General features: G+C 41.1%; 1 protein-coding gene across 6 annotated transcripts in view; it reads left to right on the top strand.

Annotated features, from left to right (window-relative positions):
- vrk2 (VRK serine/threonine kinase 2) overlaps positions 1-21,519 on the top strand; it is a 97,133-nt gene that overhangs the window by 10,511 nt on the left and 65,103 nt on the right. For all 6 annotated transcript variants that reach the window (XM_062058882.1, XM_062058880.1, XM_062058879.1 and 3 more), the window contains one exon: positions 5,343-5,412. In XM_062058882.1, the coding sequence (XP_061914866.1) occupies positions 5,343-5,412 (70 nt within the window). The remainder of the gene's footprint in view (positions 1-5,342; positions 5,413-21,519) is intronic.

Here is a 21,519-nt window from a genome sequence, read left to right as displayed (position 1 = left end):
CCAAATTGCTCGCGTCACAGCAGCCAATGCTGCGTCTACTTATAAGATGTCTATGGTTATAACGTCATTGCAAACACGGCAATCTGTTGCATCCACTGCAGTTCGCTACCTTATTCATACTTTTTGTCAAGTGATTTTTTTTTAAGCAGGGTTGCATCAGGTACCTACACTTAACGTTACGTTAGTCAATGTATCACACACAGTAACGTAACGTTAGACGGCGGTCAGCAGCACCGCATATTTTAGCCACCTACAAAAAGACAAACATAGTCAAATAAAGGTCAGTTAAAATGTATACTATATTAAGAATATGTGTACATATTGCATAGGGCCCTGACATCTAAAAAGTACAACTCTGTTCATTATGTTCATGTATTTATGTTTTTCATGTGTACGCACACGTAAACACATGTACAGTATGAGATGAGATCAATGAGATAAGGTAAGAACAGGATAGACACTGCTGTGGAACTAGTTACAATGCAATATGCCATGGAAATACAATGTTAACACTTTTGTGCAAATAAGTACAGTTGCACTTGTTTTTTCAAATTTGTTTATTCTGTAAAGGAATGAGTTAAATGTTTAAAATGACTGGTTAATAGTGCTATTATGAAGTGCAATGTCAGCATTATTTTTTTCCCCTACAATTTCAAATGCACTTGTTTTAATAAATAAATACAGCGTTTTAAAAGCATACACAATCTGTGTAAATATATTAGTCTGTGGTTAAAAGGACTTGAAAGGACTCGAAACTCCAAAATGCAGGACTTGGGACTGGACTTGAGACTTTCCAGTCTCGACTTTGAACTTGACTCGGGACTTGACTTGAGGGCAAAGACTTGAGACTTACTTGTGACTTGCAAAACAATGACTTGGTCCCACCTCTGATGTCCAGTAATGAAGAGGTCATCCCAGCCACCTGTACTTGTTGTGTTCTGCTGGAAAGATAGTCTGTGAACCAAGCAGCTGCATTTTTAGATAATCCAACATGATGAAGGGCTTGAATTAACAGACTGTGGTCTACTGTGTCAAATGCTTTTGACAAATCAATAAATAGGGCGACACAATATTTCTGGCCGTCTACAGCCTCGATTAAATAATTGAAGGTCTTAAGAGCAGCTGTAATAGTGCTATGCTGTTTTCTAAAACCAGATTGAAATGGAGATAACATATTGTTTGATTCTAAAAAATCCTTCAACTGGTTACTGATGGATATATTGCTATGATGTCCAATGGCAATGATGGATATATTGCTCAAAGATGTTTATGTCTTCTTGTTCATATACTTTTCGATTTTCCTTGTAATCAGACTATATTAAGATTAAAGATTAAAGTACCAATGATTGTCACACACACACTAGATGTGGTGAAATTTGTCCTCTGCATTTGACCCATCCCTTTGGGGAGCAGTGGGCAGCAGCGGCGCCGCGCCCGGGAATCATTTTGGTGATTTAACCCCCAACTCCAACCCTTGATGCTGAGTGCCAAGCAGGGAGGAAACGGGTCCCATTTTTATAGTCTTTGGTATGACTCGGCTGGGATTTGAACTCCAACCTACCGATCGATGAGGTAAAAATTCCATCTAATATACCGAAAATATTGTCTGATTACAAGAACATTTGAAAAGTAAAGGATGGATATATTTTCTTTAAAAAAGCTAAACAAATGTTTTATAAATATTTAAAAACAAACTTGTGTTATTAGTTATTAGAAATAACAAGAAGGACAAGTAAAAGGTAACACAGGCTATACTATATTCTGCCATCCCTGAATGTTGTAGTTTAGTTTGCCATATATGTTAACAGTGTTGAATTAAAGATTAAAAAAATAACTTCAGGTGGTCTAATGATATTTTCCACAATGAAGTCACTGTAAAACTGAGCACAATAAAGAAAGTACATTATGTATACACACAAAGATCACATACTTGTAGGAATCACGTTCAATTATTAATACAGTTTGGAATAAACTAAAAAAAAGGAATACAATTATACAGAATAAAGGTTAGCTAATAATGCTGCCAGCTTTATGCTAACGTACAATGGAGGCGCTCATTGACAGGCTAACCAAAATTAGCATGGCCAATCACAGGGCACATACATGGAAAGACAATTATTCACACTCACATCCATACCTATGGACAATTTACAGTCTCCAATGAAGCTAACAAGGTAAGGTATAACACAAGTTGTTAGGTAACACATGTTAGTAACATGCCTTTTTTTGGAATGTGGGAGGAAGCCGAAGTACCAAGGGAAAACCTCACATGCACGCTCTACACACATACTGTATGTCCAAACGGCGGTTGGAGGAAGCACACGGCGTCAAGTTAGAAGTTATTGTTGGTATTAATGTCAAATTAAAGGCCTACTGAAACCCACTACTACCGACCACCCAGTCTGATAGTTTATATATCGATGATGAAATCTTAACATTGCAACACATGCCAATACGGCCGGGTTAACTTATAAAGTGCAATTTTAAATTTCCCGCGAAACTTCCGGTTGAAAACGTCTATGTATGATGACGTATGCGCGTGACGTCAATCGTTGAAACAGAAGTATTCGGACCCCATTGAATCCAATACAAAAAGCTCTGTTTTCATCTCAAAATTCCACAGTATTCTGGACATCTGTTTTGGTGAATCTTTTGCAATTTGTTTAATGAACAATGAAGACTGCAAAGAAGAAAGTTGTATTTGGGATCGGTGTATTAGTGGCGGACTACAGCAACACAACCAGGAGGACTTTGAGATGGATAGCAGACGCGCTAGCCGCCGTCCTCACCTTGACTTCCTCCGTCTCCGGGCCGCCGACCGCATCTATGATCGAGTGAAGTTCTTCGTCGCTCCGTCGATCGCTGGAACGCAGGTGAGCACGGGTGTTGATGAGCAGATGAGGGCTGGCGTAGGTGGATAGCTAATGTTTTTAGCATAGCTCTGTGAGGTCCCTTTGCTAAGTTAGCTTCAATGGCGTCGTTAGCAACAGCATTGTTAAGTTTCCCCAGCCTGGAAAGCATTAACCGTGTAGTTACATGTCCATGGTTTAATACTATTGATTTTCTGTCTATCCTTCCAGTCAGGGGTTTATTTATTTTGTTTCTATCTGCATTTAAGCCCGATGCTATCACATTAGCTCCGTAGCTAAAGAGTTTTTCCGATGTATTGTCGTGGAGATAAAAGTCACTGTGAATGTCCATTTCGCGTTCTCGACTCTCATTTTCAAGAGGATATAGTATCTGAGGTGGTTTAAAATACAAATCCGTGATCCACAATAGAAAAAGGAGAAAGTGTGGAATCCAATGAACCCTTGTACCTAAGTTACGGTCAGAGCAAAAAAAGATACGTCCTGCACTGCACTCTAGTCCTTCAGTCTCACGTTCCTCATCCACGAATCTTTCATCCTCGCTCAAATTAATGGGGTAATGTCGCTTTCTCGGTCCGAATCTCTCTCGCTGCATTGTAAACAATGGGGAAATGTGAGGAGCCTTTCAACCTGTGACGTCACGCTACTTCCGGTACAGGCAAGGCTTTTTTTATCAGCGACCAAAAGTTGCGAACTTTATCGTCGCTGTTTTCTACTAAATCCTTTCAGCAAAAATATGGCAATATCGCGAAATGATCAAGTATGACACATAGAATGGATCTGCTATCCCCGTTTAAATAAATGATAAATGATAAATGGGTTATACTTGTATAGCGCTTTTCTACCTTCAAGGTACTCAAAGCGCTTTGACAGTATTTCCACATTCACCCATTCACACACACATTCACACACTGATGGAGGGAGCTGCCATGCAAGGCGCTACCAGCACCCATCAGGAGCAAGGGTGAAGTGTCTTGCCCAAGGACACAACGGACGTGACTAGGATGGTAGAAGGTGGGGATTGAACCCCAGTAACCAGCAACACTCCGATTGCTGGCACAGCCACTCTACCAACTTCGCCACGCAGTTCCCTAAAAACATTTAATTTCAGTAGGCCTTTAAGGGTAGAAATGCCTTAATTAACTTGAAATACCTTTCTCAACAGGGCCGGTTCTAGAAATTTGAAGGGGGCGATTGTAGCTGAGATAGGCTCCAGCGCCCCCCGCGACCCCAAAGGGAATAAGCGGTAGAAAATGGATGGATGGATTATGTGTACACGCTGCTCTCCATCGTGTTCCAGCACTTTTTTGTGGCAACACAGTAATAACATTGCACATTCTTCATACAATTTGGTTGTTAGCTACAGCAAGGGCCTGATTTACTAATATTTAAATACCACGCACTAAACAGTGTGAGCAATCGATAAAATAGTGTGTACTATATTAGTAGGCGTGTTGGGTGTGATTTACTAAAAGACTGTCTGTACAATTCTGAAGTGGTGCAGACTGTTTTATTTAAATTAGGATTTTGCGTGTACTGTACGGGGCATCACCCCAGAGACATTCTCGTTTACTGCTGATTTATGTTATTATGCTCTTATCTGTGGCGTTTTGCAATGTTTTTAAACATGCAGTAGACATTACCACTTTTTATGGGCATTTTAGAAGCAGTCGGGCAGTGCATCTACATTGACACCATTTTTTTTCTTTTCCTTTTTTCTTTTTACTGCTGAAGGTGCTGAATACGCAAAAAGGCATACTAAAGAAGTGTTTTTCTTATGAGAAATATTTTAATTATATATATATGCTATGTTAAAAAAAAAAGAAAATCATTAAAAAAAAAATTACTGAAGGACTCCAAAACGCATCAATTTAAGTTGCCCCTTAAGTCCTCTAGCAGCTATAAATTTATGTTGCCAAACAGACAAGAGTGAGCACTGATCCTGCAGCTATTTGTGGAACTGTCAGTTTGCACAGTTACTAAATAAAACACAAAATAAGGCTCACAACGGTGATGAGTGTTGATAAATCACATTGTGTGTGATAAATAATTATATTTGCATTTTGTATGGTACGCTATGTAAAGTTGTTTATGGATGTCTATTACATTATCTATTAACATACTGAACATCTGTACCTAGTTTGTTATATTATTGCAGATAATTTCCAATTGTGCACTTAATTCTTACAAAATTTACTGTCAACAAGGTTTGAGCAAATCAATGACATGCAGTTGAATAAAACAAATGTTATTTATGCAAGCAAATACCATGTGATTAATCATGATTAATCACAGTTCGAGTGTGATCATTGTGATTTAAAAAAGTTAATCACTTGACTGTCCTAATATACACACACCCCTGTTCCAGAAACTATAGCTTTGCTGCAGATATGCTGTACATGTTTTCTAATTTAAAAATAAAAATACTTGATTAATTTGGATTACATGGATTGATTTGCTTGATTGTTTGTGCAGGAGTACGAAGAAAATGGGCCCCTTTTCTCTGAGCTGAAGTTCTACCAGAGGGCAGCTAAACCAGAGTGCAGTAAGTACCAGCACATGTTCAGGCAACAGCTTTTTGGAGCACAAGTGTGCTTAGATGAAGATGTCTGCTGACACTTCTACCTGAATCACAGTACTTAATAAGAAGCATAAGTAAACACGCAGCTAAGTGGCAGTCAGCCCCTTCTCTCTGTGCTTGTTTGATTACCTACCAGGTACTGTGCCCTAGGTGTGTTAGGGTGAGCAAATCAAGTGCTCCTTTTCTCCTACATCCCAGGAAGTCGTCAATTTCCCCTAATCTCTGTCCACGTCAAATTTATAGCGATACCCATTCGCCCCCACCTCAAAACAGGATTAATGTAAGTTATTTTGACTCATCAACATTACAGCTCACATCACAGCACTGGTGTAATTGTAGTTTAAATCTAGATAATGGGTCTCTCAATGTATAGCGCTTTGAGTCACTACAGGAAATGTGCTAAATAAATATAATTCACATGACGCTAGGCTAATGGTGCATTCAAGGTGTATACAAATGTCGGAATTTTAATCGGGGTCTTTAAAGAAAACTGCACTTGTTTTTATTTTGCCCATCATCCACAATCCTTATGTGAGAAAATTATATTTTTATGGTAAATTCCTCTAGATAGTAAAAAACTGCTACCATCAGACAGTTAACATTGCAAGTAATGGGGATTGCCTATAAAGCCCCCTAAAAACATTCTAAAACTGCCAACAATGCTCCATTTACATGTTGTGACTGGCATATTAACCAAGGTATAGCTACATTGGTATTGTAGGAGCGCTGAGGAATTACTTTTCTGGCATAGTGACACAGCACCTTGGAAAAACAAGTTGACTTTATATGCTAAATTGTGTTTCATTGTATCCATTAAACCATATCCAGTTGTATTTACAATATTTGCACGTGTTTTACTACACACAAACTTAAAGTAGATCAGATCCTATGTTGAAAAAATAAATGTAAATCTGGCTTGTCCATAGTGTGGCCCGTGGGCCATTTTTGCCCCAAATCCAAATGATTTTAAGACCTTGATGTGTTCTGAAAACAAAATGTATTCAGGTAGATTGATACATCACTAACAACTTTGTCAATTATCACAAAGGCTATGTATGTGCTAATGTTATTTGTTTTTAAATAGTCTAGCACAGGGGTGGGCAATTCATTTTTACCAGGGGCCGCATGAGCAACCCGAGCACTGCTGGAGGGCCACACCGACAATATTTCAATTAAATTTTGCTCAAATTATTTTTGATATACCGTAAGATAATAATAATAATAATAGTATTTTCATTTAACCTAACTTATCTTTATACAAAAGCAGATGGCTTTTGATGGTTTTATTTTTAACACTTTCTTACACAACACTTCCTGATGTATAATACAATGCAAACATTTCTATTTCTGTCACTTTATCCTGCATTCTCTTTGTTGTGAACGTGATTGGCGAAGAAGGAGGAGGCAATGCTGTTGCGGAAATGAGGAGTGAGGATAGACGTGCGTGTGGAAAGAACGAGATAAGTTGAGCTGTGTTAGTATAGGTTGCTCAATAAAAGTTTAAAAAGAGCATCAGACTTGGTGTGCACTTCTTCTGGACGCTACAATTGGTGTCAGAAGTGGGATGAAATGCCTCCCAGTTCACCTTGCCATCAAACCTGGGAGTCTTCATTGAGGGTGGAATTCCCCCATGCCAAGCAGCGTGCGCCGCACCTGTAGACACTGCCTCTCTCCTTCCTCCCTCTCTCTCTTTGCGACGAGTTCCTCACGTCCGGGATTCACACAGACATCTGCAGTCCCCACTCAATGTACTTCCCCTCCCGTTCAATCTTGACAAAGTCGCCAGGAAACATCGTGGCACGTACCTCAGAATGACGTAACAGGCTGAGCACACAAGCAGTGCAGTATGCGCACACAAGCAGTGGCAGTATGCACAAAGTTTTACTTCTGACACCAATTGTAGCGTCCAGAAGAAGTGCACACCAAGTCTGACGCTCTTTTTAAACTTTTATTGAGCAACCTATACTAACACAGCTCAACTTATCTCGTTCCTTCCACACGCACGTCAATCCTTACTCCTCATTTCCGCAACTCAAGAACACAACATCAACTTCAGGAGGTCGTTACACTATATTCTTTAAACACAGCAACATGTGTACCACAAATTAAGCACACAGCTTTACCTTTAATTTCTGTAAAGAAATACTTGGCAGTCCATGTCTTGTTGAAAACACGCCATTCGTCATCAACTTTTCTTTTTTTAGCGTCTCGGGGATAACCGTGCATCACTTGTCGCTGTGCACCTTCACTCACAGGTTACACCCAGACATACGACCATAAATAACACTTTTCAAAATAAAGGCAGCACAGTTGTATTGCACGCACGACACAGATGTTTTTTTAAATTTATTTTGTAATTTGTGATTGCCGCTGTTCACATTCACTCAAAATCGCGCACGAGCATACATCCACACGGAAGTAATACAAATAACACTTTTCAAAACAAAAGCAGCACCGTTGTATTGCACACTCGAGATAGATACTTTTTTAAATGTACTTTGTAATTTATGATTGGCCTCACGCGGGCCGGACAGGGACGTACAAAGGGCCGGATGTGGCCCGCGGGCCGCAGAATGCCCAGGTCTGGTCTAGCTTATACTGGTACATTTTATTGGTGTTGGCATCTTTAATGTACAAAATGGCCCTGTGCATTCTTTCATTTTTCAGTATGCAGTCCTTGGTGGAAAAAGTTTGGACTCTGTACCACTATACATAAAGTAAATGGTAAAAAAAAAGGACTTCTAAAAAATTAAAACGAAATTTGGAAAACAAGAACAACAAAGCAGGTACTGGTAAGCCTGATAAAAAACAGTCAAATGTAAAGTAGGCTCCACTTTTCTAAAATGTGCTGGTTTGATGCTAATTTATATTGGTTTTGCCGTATACATGTTACTGATTTGCATTAGCGATGGGTTAGTGCATCTGCCTTACAATACGAAGGTCCTGAGTAGTCCTGAGTTCAATCCCGGGCTCGGGATCTTTCTGTGTGGAGTTTGCATGTTCTCCCCGTGACTGCGTGGGTTCCCTCCGGGTACTCCGGCTTCCTCCCACCTCCAAAGACATGCACCTGGGGATAGGTTGATTGGCAACACTAAATTGGCTCTAGTGTGTGAATGTGAGTGTGAATGTTGTCTGTCTTTCTGTGTTGGCCCTGCGATGAGATGGTGACTTGTCCAGGGTGTACGCCGCCTTCCGCCCGATTGGAGCTGAGATAGGCTCCAGCGACCCCCGAATAAGCGGTAGAAATGGATGGATGGATTTTACATGGCGATTTCAATACCTCCAAATTTGGTAATGAAATTTACAACTAAAATGCACTTCACAGTCAAACAGCTGGTGTGTAATAAGTACAATACTTACAGTATAAACACTTTAGGGCATAATACTAGACTGCTACATTCAACTTAATAACAACGGCTACTTCCTAGCTAGACAACATTCTATAGTTCTTACATCTCTGCCATCTAACGTCTTAGATTTTAAACTGCAAGCGAAGTCTACTTTAATACTTGCCAACGAGACTCAAATATTATAAGAAAACAAAATATAACAACTGAACAGAACAGTTATCATTATCGGATCTTTTTTAAAAGTAACATAAAAAACAGATTTTTTTGTTACTAAACATACATTTATTAACACACACAAAAGTAATGAAAATTGGTACCGTTATCGATTCCCAGGTACGAAAAATTGGTACCCATCCCTACGGACAGGTGACACTGCTCATTTACTGGAAAAGCAAGCTAGCGCTACAGTAACTTGCTAGCTAGCTTAAATGCTAACATGAATACAAGACATTTTAACATTTTCCCCTGTTAAGAAACAATATACCATAATCTGAATTGGTAAACTAAGTTGTTCAATTCTGCAAATTTAACCTACAGGCTGTGCTCTCTTACGACAGAGTGATCACTCTTTACTCCGAAGAATCCTGTGTTTACAAGTGACAGTGAACATGTGTCACAAATAGAAAATGAAACACCCAAAACCCTTTTCCTTAATCATTAGAAACATACTAAAACTCTTACTTTAAATCAGGGGTCCCCCTGATTTTTGAACTTTTTGACTCCGGGGGTTGGGTTAAAACAATTTGGCCGGGGCCGGGCTGTATATATATATATATATATATATATATATATATATATATATATATATATATATATATATATATATATATTTTATATATATATATATAAAATATATATATATATACAGTACATACATACATACATGTATATATATTTGATATACACTACCGTTCAAAAGTTTGGGGTCACCCAAACAATTTTGTGGAATAGCCTTAATTTCTAAGAACAAGAATAGACTGTCGAGTTTCAGATGAAAGTTGTCTTTTTCTGGCCATTTTGAGCGTTTAATTGACCCCACAAATGTGATGCTCCAGAAACTCAATCTGCTCAAAGGAAGGTCAGTTTTGTAGCTTCTGTAACGAGCTAAACTGTTTTCAGATGTGTGAACATGATTGCACAAGGGTTTTCTAATCATCAATTAGCCTTCTGAGCCAATGAGCAAACACATTGTACCATTAGAACACTGGAGTGATAGTTGCTGGAAATGGGCCTCTATACACCTATGTAGATATTGCACCAAAAACCAGACATTTGCAGCTAGAATAGTCATTTACCACATTAGCAATGTATAGAGTGTATTTCTTTCAAGTTAAGACTAGTTTAAAGTTATGTTCATTGAAAAGTACAGCGCTTTTCCTTCAAAAATAAGGACATTTCAATGTGACCCCAAACTTTTGAATGGTAGTGTATATATATATATTTATATATATGTATGTATGTATATATATATATATATATATACACACACTGTATATATATTTGATATATATATTAGATATATATATAAAGGTATATTCGATATATACAGCGCACTTTCCGCTCACGCAATGATATTACGTTATCGATGAGAAAATGCATTTTTAGACAATATGATTTGCCTGAGCGGCTAGGAGACACTGTGAGTAGCAAGCGGTACAAAGTGGATAAGAAAAGACAGAAAAAAAAAGGAAAAACATTTTTTTTTTTTTTTTTTATACTTGGGACTTGCCGCGGGCCTGATTTTGGACGCTGGCGGGCCGTAGTTTGGGGACCCCTGCTTTAAATAGTATTAGAACGGAAGAAGATATCTATATATATCTAAGCACTTGCATACAAATATTATGGCAAAATGCCTGAACAATATTTAATATTTATTCTGCCAAAAAATGATATCGGTATCGTTTTTTTTATTATCGGTATCGTTTTTGTTGTTGTTTTTTTTAAAATTGAATCAACATAAAAAACACAAGATACACTTACAATTAATGCACCAACCCAAAAAACCTCCCTCCTCATTCACACAAAAGGGTTGTTTCTTTCTGTTATTAATATTCTGGTTCCTACATTATATATCAATATATATCAATACAGTCTGCAGGGATACAGTCCGTAAGCACACATGATTGTGCGTGCTGCTGGTCCACTAATAGTACTAACCTTTAACAGTTAATGTTACTCATTTTCATTAATTACTAGTTTCTATGTAACTGTTTTTATATTGTTTTACTTTCTTTTTTATTCAAGAAAATGTTTTTAATTTATTTCTAATTTTATTTTTATTTTTTTTTTTTAAAGTACCTTATCTTCACCATACCTGGTTGTCCAAATTCGACATAATAATGTGTTAATTCCACGACTGTATATATCGGTTGATATCGGTATCGGTTGATATCGGTATCGGTAATTAAAGAGTTGGACAATATCGGAATATCGGATATCGGCAAAAAGCCATTATCGGACATCCCTAGTTAAAATATTTCAATGTGTTTGTAAGTACTTGTACGAAAGTCTGAATTTTAATTGGCGTCCTAAAGTGGAACTAATAGCTGAAGAAAGGCTTTGTCATTATTTAATACAAGTAACCAGCATTGTAACGATATTTAGTTATTATTAGGTCATAAAAAAAGAAAATCATTATAAGTCCCCTTTAATAGACATACTGTATGTACATACCGTATTTTTCGGACTATAAGTCGCAGTTTTTTTCATAGTTTGGCCGGCGGTGCGACTTATACTCAGGAGCGACTTATGTGTGAAATTATTAACACATTACCGTAAAATATCTAATAATATTATTTAGCTCATTCACGTAAGAGACTAGACGTATACAATTTAATCGGATTTACCGATTAGGAGTGACAGATTGTTTGGTAAACGTGTTCTATATGTTATTGTAAGGAAGGGATAGTAGTTATTTTAGAGTTGGGACATGATGGACAGATTCCGGCCAGAGAATCCTTTAATCATCTTTATTGCTGAGAGGTGGATGTGAATGTGTGTGGTTTTGTGTGTGGTATTTAGTCATCAACCCACACAAGGCTGGCTGCCACCATGGATCAAAAACTGGCTATTCTGACAAAGACGTGCTTTAAAGGGGAAATGATGTCACAGATTGACCTATCAACTTAAATCAATCAATCAATCAATGTTTATTTATATAGCCCTAAATCACAAGTGTCTCAAAGGGCTGTACAAGCCACAACGACATCCTCGGTACAGAGCCCACATACGGGCAAGGAAAAACTCACCCCAGTGGGACGTCGGTGAATGACTATGAGAAACCTTGGAGAGGACCGCATATGTGGGTAACCCCCCCCCTCTAGGGGAGACCGAAAGCAACGGATGTCGAGTGGGTCTGACATAACATTGTGAAAGTCCAGTCCACAGTGGATCCAACACATCAGCGGGAGTCCAGTCCACAGCGGGGCCAACAGGAAACCATCCCGAGCGGAGACGGGTCAGCAGCGCAGAGATGTCCCCAACCGATGCACAGGCTAGTGGTCCACCCGGGGTCCCGGCTCTGGACAGCCAGCACTTCATCCATGGCCACCGGACCTATGCAACTCCCCCTCGCAAGGGACAGGGGAGAAGAGGAGAGAAGAAAAGAAACGGCAGATCAACTGGTCTAAAAAAGGGGGGGTCTATTTAAAGGCTAGATTATACAAATGAGTTTTAAGATGGGACTTAAATGCTTCTACTGAGGTAGCATCTCTAACTGTTACCGGGAGGGCATTCCAGAGTACTGGAGCCCGAATAGAAAACGCTCTATAGCCCGCAGACTTTTTTTTGGCTCTGGGAATCACTAATAAGCCGGAGTTCTTTGAACGCAGATTTCTTGTCGGGACATATGGTACAATACAATCGGCGAGATAGGCTGGAGCTAAACCGTGTAATATTTTATACGTAAGTAGTAAAACCTTAAAGTCGCATCTTAAGTGCACAGGAAGCCAGTGCAAGTGAGCCAGTATAGGCGTAATATGATCAAACTTTCTTGTTTTTGTCAAAAGCCTTGCAGCCGCATTTTGTACCAACTGTAATCTTAACTTAAAGGCGCAAGAACATTACAAAACTGGTTAACGGCACACAATAGGCTTTCGTACACAGCCACCCCCAACTGTCCGTATGGCAGTTGAAACCAGAAGAAAGTCTATGAGGTAGTGTCCTCGTCATCAAGAGGTGGAAGCCTGATCAGTCGGGCGACTGGGCGAATGTAGGTGCGATTCTTCACTTGAACTCTGGCAGTCCGGACCCGTCCATCTGCTCCTGGATGTGTCTGAGTGACAGGCCACGATCCTCGGGGGAGTTGAGGATCCACTATCAAGACAACTTGACCAGCCAAAAGGGTCTTGCCATTGTTCCTCCACTTGTTACGTTCTTGAAGCCCTGGCAGGTAATGCTGGATGAAAGACGACCAGAAGTGATCTGCTAGGACTTGGCTGTGCCTCCAACGTCTTTTTCCGAGACCACAGGGATCGTCGATTGCTTGAGGTAGAGATGAATCGTAACGGCCCATAAGAAGGAGATTTGGCGTGACTGGGTCTGGGTCTGAGGCGTCCGAAGACAGGTAACCTAGAGGTTTAGCTTTCATTATGCCTTCAACCTCTATCAATGTTGTCAGTAATACTGGTTCAGGGACGGTTTGGTTTTTGAGAACAACTGAGTGCTGTCTTAATGGATTTTACCTCTCTCTCCCATGTGCCCCCAAAACGTGGTGCGCTTGGAGGATTGAATCGGAATGAAATCTGGTGCTCTGCAAGTTGCTCTCAACTGTGGTTCCATTGAAGCAACTGCGTCACGTAGTTCACGTTCTCCACCAACAAAGTTGGTACCATTGTCCATGAGGAGTTCAAAGGGTTTGCCGCGTCGTGAGATTAATCTTCTTAAGGATAGCAAGAATGCGTCCGTATCAAGATTCTCCAGTAGTTCCAAGTGTACAGAGCCAGTAGTCATGCACTTATAGATAATACCCCATCTTTTCTCTGTGCGGCGCCCAATTTTCACTTGGAGAGGTCCAAAGCAATCAACTCCGGTCGAATAGAAAGGTGGCTTATGAAGTCGCAGTCGAGCAGGAGGGTTATCAGCCATTTTAGGAATGTCAGGCTTGGCTTTCCAACGACGACATTCTAGACTTGTATACTGATGTTTCCGTATTGCTTCTCTGCCTCTCTGCCCCTTAAAGGCCTACTGAAACCCACTACTACCGACCACGCAGTCTGATAGTTTATATATCAATGATGAAATCTTAACATTATAACACATGCCAATACGGCCGGGTTAACTTATAAAGTGACATTTTAAATTTGCCGCTAAACTTCCGGTTCGAAACGCCTCTGAGGATGACGTATGCGCGTGACGTAGACCGGCGAACACGGGTATGCCTTCCACATTGAAGCCAATACGAAAAAGCTCTGTTTTCATTTCATAATTCCACAGTATTCTGGACATCTGTGTTCGTGAATCTGTTTCAATCATGTTCATTGCATTATGAAGAAGGAAGCTGAGCAAGCAAAGAAGAAAGTTGTCGGTGCGAAATGGACGTATTTTTCGAACGTAGTCAGCCACAACAGTACACAGCCGGCGCTTCTTTGTTTACATTCCCGAAAGATGCAGTCAAGATGGAAGAACTCGGATAACAGAGACTCTAACCAGGAGGACTTTTGACATCGATACACAGACGCCTGTAGAGAACTGGGACAACACAGACTCTTACCAGGATTACTTTGATTTGGATGACAAAGACGCAGACGTGCTACTGTAAGTATGCAGCTTTGGCTTCTAAAACATTTGATCGCTTGACCGTATGTGCGCAACTTTTTTTTGCGTATGTACGTAACTTTTTAAAAATATATAAGCTTTATGAACCTTGGGTTAGGTGAACGGTCTTTTGGGTTGAGTGATTGTGTGTGTTGATCGGGTGTTTGAATTGTATTGGCGTGTTCTATGGAGCTAGGAGCTAGCATAGGAGCTAGCATAACACGTACCGTACCGTACGTGCGCGTCACGTACGTAACTTTTTAAAAATATATAAGCTTTATGAACCTTGGGTTAGGTGAACGGTCTTTTGGGCTGAGTGATTGTGTGTGTTGATCAGGTGTTTGAATTGTATTGGCGTGTTCTATGGAGCTAGGAGCTAGCAGAGGAGCTAGGAGCTAGCATAACAAACACGCAGGTGTTATTATGCAGGATTAATTTGTGGCATATTAAATATAAGCCTGGTTGTGCTGTGGCTAATAGAGTATATATATGTCTTGTGTTTATTTACTGTTGTAGTCATTCCCAGCTGAATATCAGGTACCGTGAGTATGCAGCCTTGGCTGCTAAACATTTGACAACTTGACCGTATGTGCGCGTCACGTACGTAACTTTTTAAAAATATATAAGCTTTATGAACCTTGGGTTAGGTGAACGGTCTTTTGGGCTGAGTGATTGTGTGTGTTGATCAGGTGTTTGAATTGTATTGGCGTGTTCTATGGAGCTAGGAGCTAGCAGAGGAGCTAGGAGCTAGCATAACAAACACGCAGGTGTTTTTATGCAGGATTAATTTGTGGCATGTTAAATATAAGCCTGGTTGTGTTGTGGCTAATAGAGTATATATATGTCTTGTGTTTATTTACTGTTGTAGTCATTCCCAGCTGAATATCAGGTCACCCCCGGCTCTCACAGCATCTTCCCTATCTGAATAGCTTCAACTCCCCACTAGTCCTTCACTTGCACTTTACTCATCCACAAATCTTTCATCCTCGCTCAAATTAATGGGGAAATTGTCGCTTTCTCGGTCCGAATCTCTCTCACTTCATGCGGCCATCATTGTAAACAATAGGGAACTTTGCGTATATGTTCAACTGACTACGTCACGCTACTTCCGGTAGGGACAAGCCTTTTTTTTATCAGATACCAAAAGTTGCAATCTTTATCGTCGTTGTTCTATACTAAATCCTTTCAGCAAAAATATGGCAATATCGCGAAATGATCAAGTATGACACATAGAATAGATCTGCTATCCCCGTTTAAATAAAAAAAATTCATTTCAGTAGGCCTTTAAGATCCAAAATCTACGTCGTATTTCAGCCAGAACTCTTTCTGGGCCAGGGTGCAACAGCACTTCATCATGTTCCTTTATGACAAGCTCTGTCACATGGTGGCTTGGATCCAAGATTATAGGGTGGATTCTCTCCCAATCTAAACTCTCCGCATGCCGCAACCGTCCACCAACTCTGAGTAATCCTGTGGCTCCTTCATATTCTGGTGAAAGTGATGCAAGTCAACTGTCTGGAGGCGGAGACCCTCCAGCCTTGAGCGCTCTCAACTCTTCTGGAAAACAATCTCCTTGAACCCTTTGCAATATAAGCTTTTCCGCTTGCAGAAAATCCGCGGCGGAAGGTGGGGATGAAGCACCAGCATCAGCTGCCCCATGAAGGGAGCTAGCTGTCTCTTGTAGAAGCTGTTTCCATGTGGAGAACTTACTGAAATCAGTAAGCTGAGTAGTTGAAGCACTGGAAATAGTTCCAACGAAGGCGGATATTCTCAGCTCTGTGGCATCCGGTTCCGATTCAGTATATGGGGATTCAGTGGTAACATGCAGACAGGAAGGCTGATGGGAAGATACGGAGATCACAGACGGACCTTGTAGGGACCAGCCTAGGTTGGTACAGACTGCTATGGGCCCGCCAGATGGGCCTGCTCGCACCGGCTCTGTAGGAGCAAGAAGCTGAGACATACTGTATCAGAACCTATGAAGAGTAGTGGTTGCGCTCGATGGATAGGCAGCAAAGGAAGGTCTTTGAGGTGCTCGTAGAGTTTTTGGAGGGCCGCTACTGGATATGTGTGCTGAGATAGGCTCAGATTCTCAGCTGTGAAGGCATTTTTAATCCAATACTTGTTGCTTGGCTTGAAGATGGGGGAGACCTGAAGGCTGACTGACGAACCATTGAGCACTTTCACTTCTTGTTGAACAGTTCTCAGGTGAAGGGTTTCAGGATGCTTAGCAAGTTGTAGCTGCTCTACTGCATAGGGGAGGATGAGTGTTCTCTCAGAACCATCATCGAGCGCAGCAAATGTCTCTAGAGTGCGGTCTCCATTTTGTAAGAGCACTTTAACAACTTTCAGCAAAACTCTTTGAGGGCTTTGAGGCTGTTCCAGGTAGACTGTGGGTTTTTGGTTACTCATCATCAGGACTTGTTGAGATGACTCTTGGATCGCGTCATGCAGTACAGTGATGTGCGTCTCTTTGCATAAGTTACAAGGGCGTTTAAGCGTACATGCTGCAGCTTTGTGGCCACGACCGCACTTCCATCTGCCACCTTCTTGGATCCACTTATTGATCTCACTGGTATTCAGTTTCTTGAAGTCCAGACACTAGTTGAGATAATGCTCCTTACTGTTGCAAAATGGACAATAAGGACAAGGTTTAAAGGGTTGTGACTTTGTCAGATTGGTGCTCTGGCTGCTACCGGTCTCACCAGAACATAGGAGAACTGACGCTGTCCTTTGTTTGGGCCATGGACCATTATGCTCCCTCTTGGCAGGAGGAGGCCCCGGGTTGTAGAGATGAGTGACTCGGCTAGCCAGGCGCTTAGCTTGAGCTTTAACTTGGAGCCAGGATGCCAGGTCGGGCAGGGTGTAAGTTTGGTTGGTACCTGGCTGTAGGATGCTGCGACAAAGACAGAGTTCCATAAATCCGTCTCGGTGAGCAGGAGGCATTTTACTAATGAAGCGGTCAACGTGAGAACCACATTTGAGCTCGTATCCAAGGGGTCCCTCTAAAGTCCGCAACATACTAACTAAGGTCTGAACTGAGAGAGCGAAGGTGTCGAAAGCTTCTGCTTCCCCCACTTTGATGGCTGGTGAGTTAAAGGCCTACTGAAACCCACTACTACCGACCACGCAGTCTGATAGTTTATATATCAATGATGAAATCTTAACATTGCAACACATGCCAATACGGCCGGGTTAACTTATAAAGTGCAATTTTAAATTTCCCGCCACACTTCCGGTTGAAAACATTTTTTTATGCTGACGTATGCGCGTGATGTCAAGGGTTGGTACGGAAGTATACAGACCCATCGAATCCTATACAAAAAACTCTGTTTTCATCTCAAAATTCCACAGTATTCTGGACATCTGTGTTGGTGAATCTTTTGCAATTTGTTTAATGAACAATGGAGACTGCAAATAAGAAAGTTGTAGGTGGGATCGGTGTATTAGCGGCGGACTACAGCAACACAACCAGGAGGACTGAGAGATGGATAGCAGACGCGCTAGCCGCCGACCTCACCTTAACTTCCTCCGTTTCCGGGCCGCCAACCGCATCTGTGATCGGGTGAAGTCCTTCGTCACACCGTCGATCGCTGGAACGCAGGTGAGCACGGGTGTTGATGAGCAGATGAGGGCTGGCTGGCGTAGGTGGAGAGCTAATGTTTTTAGCATAGCTCTGTGAGGTCCGGTTGCTAATTTAGCTTCAATGGCGTCGTAAGCAACAGCATTGTTAGCCTTCGCCAACCTGGAAAGCATTAACCGTGTAGTTACATGCCCATGGTTTAATAGTATTGTTGATTTTCTATCTATCCTTCCAGTCAGGGGTTTATTCCTTTTGTTTCTATATGCTGTTAAGCACGATGCTATCACGTTAGCTTGTAGCTAAAGGGTTTCGCCGATGTATTGTTGTGGAGATAAAAGTCACTGTGAATGTCCATTTCGCGTTCTGGACTATCATTTTCAAGAGGATATAGTATCCCAGGTGGTTTAAAATACAAATCTGTGATCCACAATAGAAAAAGGAGAAAGTGTGGAATCCAATGAACCCTTGTACCTAAGTTACGGTCAGAGCAAAAAATACGTACTGCACTGCACTCTAGTCCTTCACTCTCACGTTCCTCATCCACAAATTTTTCATCCTCGCTCAAATTAATGAGGTAATCGTCGCTTTCTCGGTCCGACTCTCTCTAGCTCCATTGTAAACAATGGGGAATTGTGAGAAATCCTTCCTCCGGTGACGAAACGCTACTTCCGGTACAGGCAAGGCTTTTTTTATCAGCGACCAAAAGTTGCAACTTTATCGTCGATGTTCTCTACTAAATCCTTTCAGCAAAAATATGGCAATATCGCGAAATGATCAAGCATGACACATAGAATGGATCTGCTATCCCCGTTTAAATAAAAAAAATTCATTTCAGTAGGCCTTTAAGAATAGCTCCTAGTTCACTCTGTACTAGTTGTTTAGGCTGGCCATATTTGTCTTGTAGAGCCCCTAGCGCAGCTGTGTACGGTTTTGGGTCATACATGAATGACTTGGCTAACTGCAGAGCATTAGGGAGTTTGAGCTGATTTAGTAGAACTTGATATTTATATTGCTCGCTGATGTGAGGATGACTATTCATCAGGTTCTCCAGCGCCATCTTGAGTAGAGCGAAATCACTCTCCCGGCCACTCTCAAACCTTGGAAGTACTGGTTTAGGAATGCCGTAGGATGTAGCGATCAGCGTCTCGATGCCCGGGTAGGACCAGGGTGGTGCTGCCGGGGCTGGAGTAGCAGATGGTAATGTGTATTGAACATACTGCCCAGTAGGAGGAGGTGCACCAGCTGGAACTGGTGGTAGTGGTACAGAGGTTTGCATGGTTTGTGGCACTGCTGCTGTATGTGTCATTGTTGATGCATAACTAGATGTGGGAAAGACTGGCATATGTTGACTTGTGAAAGACACAGATGCAGGCAAGGTGACAGAGACAGGAGCTGTAGGGGTGGCTACTAAAGTCGGGACACAAGTTTGTGCACCTTGGACAGGAATGGGAGTCATTGTCAATGGCTGTGTCATCGGGGTAGCGGCAGCAGATTTCATTGGAGCTATTGATGGGAGCTGAAGCATGTCAGCAGAGGGCGGAGGTGACATTGTTGACATTGAATCATCTTCAGACTCCGACAGGAAAGACTTGACAATATGGGCAATGTGTAAGTCTTTCTCCAGTTTCTTTAAGCGTCTGCACCGTTCCATTTCCCTTGCCATACTCTCTTTGGCAAGGTGAGCATCTTCTTGTAATCTTTGTCCTTCTTTAGCTTGTGCATCCAATCTGTTAGCCTCCAAGTCAGCTTTCCTTTCCTCCTCTATTTCTTGCTGTAGGTCAGCAAGCTCCAAACCTTTAATTCGCTCCTCTAGGGCAGCTGTTTGAACATCAGGAATATTTTGGAGCAGTTGAAGCCCATGCGATCGCCGAGAGGATCGACGTGATGAAGCAGATGACTGGTACCTTGACGCACTCCTAGCTCTAGTTGGCCTTGCTTCACCGTGTTGTCCTACTGGTAGTGAGGAGATTTGGGCAGCAGGCAGTTGAGAGGGAAGAAGGGTGACATCGTAAGGGGCCAAATGCTGTGGTAGTCGAATGTCTCTCTTTATATATCAATCAATCAATCAATCAATGTTTATTTATATAGCCCTAAATCACAAGTGTCTCAAAGGGCTGTATATATATATATTTTTTTGTCATAAAAAAATACAATCACGTGTGCTTACGGACTGTATCCCTGCTGACTGTATTGATCTATATTGATATATAATGTAGGAACCCGAAATATTAATAACAGAAAGAAACAACCCTTTTGTGCGAATGAGTGTGAATGAGTGTAAGGGGGGGAGGGAGTTTTTTTGGGTTGGTGCACTAATTGTAAGTGTATCTTGTGTTTTTTATGTTGATTTAATAAAACCTTTTATATTTATTTATTTATTTTTTTAATTTCTTGTGCGGCCCAGTACCAATCGATTCACGGACCGGTACCGGGCCGCGGCCCAGTGGTTGGGGACCACTGTTGTAACGTGCACTTATTTAGCCTGTTGTTCACTATTCTTTATTTATTTTAAATTGCCTTTCAAATGTTTATTCTTGGTGTTGGGTTTTATCAAATAAGTTTCTCCCAAAAATGCGACTGGTGGTCGCAGGTGCGACTTATATGTTTTTTTCCGTCTTTATTATGCATTTTCGGCCGGTGCGACTTATACTCCGGAGCGATTTAATAGTCTGAAAAATACGGTTTACAGTATCTCACAAAACTATAAATATATCCCTCATTCAACCATTTTTATTTCAGTACATATTTTCAAGAGACAATACTAGAAAGTAAGATTGGCTGGAATTTGGAGTACTCAGTGTACAGCTGGTATGCAAGCCGTCATTTTTTGCGAGTCTTGAGAGTATTTGTATTTTTTGCTCGTCTTTGGCGTGAATTTTTTTTAACTATAAAGTTTTTTGTTTTTCTTGTCATTCAAAGGCTCCGTTATCATGTTTAGTCTTTTCCTTATAGCAGGCCTGGGAAATAATTTTGACTCGGGGGCCAAATTTAGAGAAAAATATGTGTCTGGGGGCCGGGATATCTGATTTTTAGGAACACTAATACAAAACCTCACAATAATATCTGATTGAATGCCAAAAACCTTATGACAGACCACCTGAAAAAAACGGAATGGAATTTAAAGGCCTACTGAAATGAAATTGTTTTATTTAAACGGGGAAAGCAGATCCATTCTATGTGTCATACTAGCTGAGATAGGCTCCAGCGCCCCCCGCGACCCCAAAGGGAATAAGCGGTAGAAAATGGAAAATGGATACTTGATCATTTTGCGGTATTGCCATATTTTTGCTGAAAGGATTTAGTAGAGAAAATCGACGGTAAAGTTTGCAACTTTTGGTCGCTGATAAAAAAAGCCTTGCCTGTACCGGAAGTAGCGTGACGTCG

Source organism: Entelurus aequoreus, linkage group LG09, assembly GCF_033978785.1.
Source record: "Entelurus aequoreus isolate RoL-2023_Sb linkage group LG09, RoL_Eaeq_v1.1, whole genome shotgun sequence".
Classification (NCBI taxonomy): Eukaryota; Metazoa; Chordata; class Actinopteri; order Syngnathiformes; family Syngnathidae; genus Entelurus; species Entelurus aequoreus.
The sequence above is the reverse complement of the archived record's forward strand: the minus strand, read 5'-3'. Positions and strand labels throughout refer to the sequence as shown.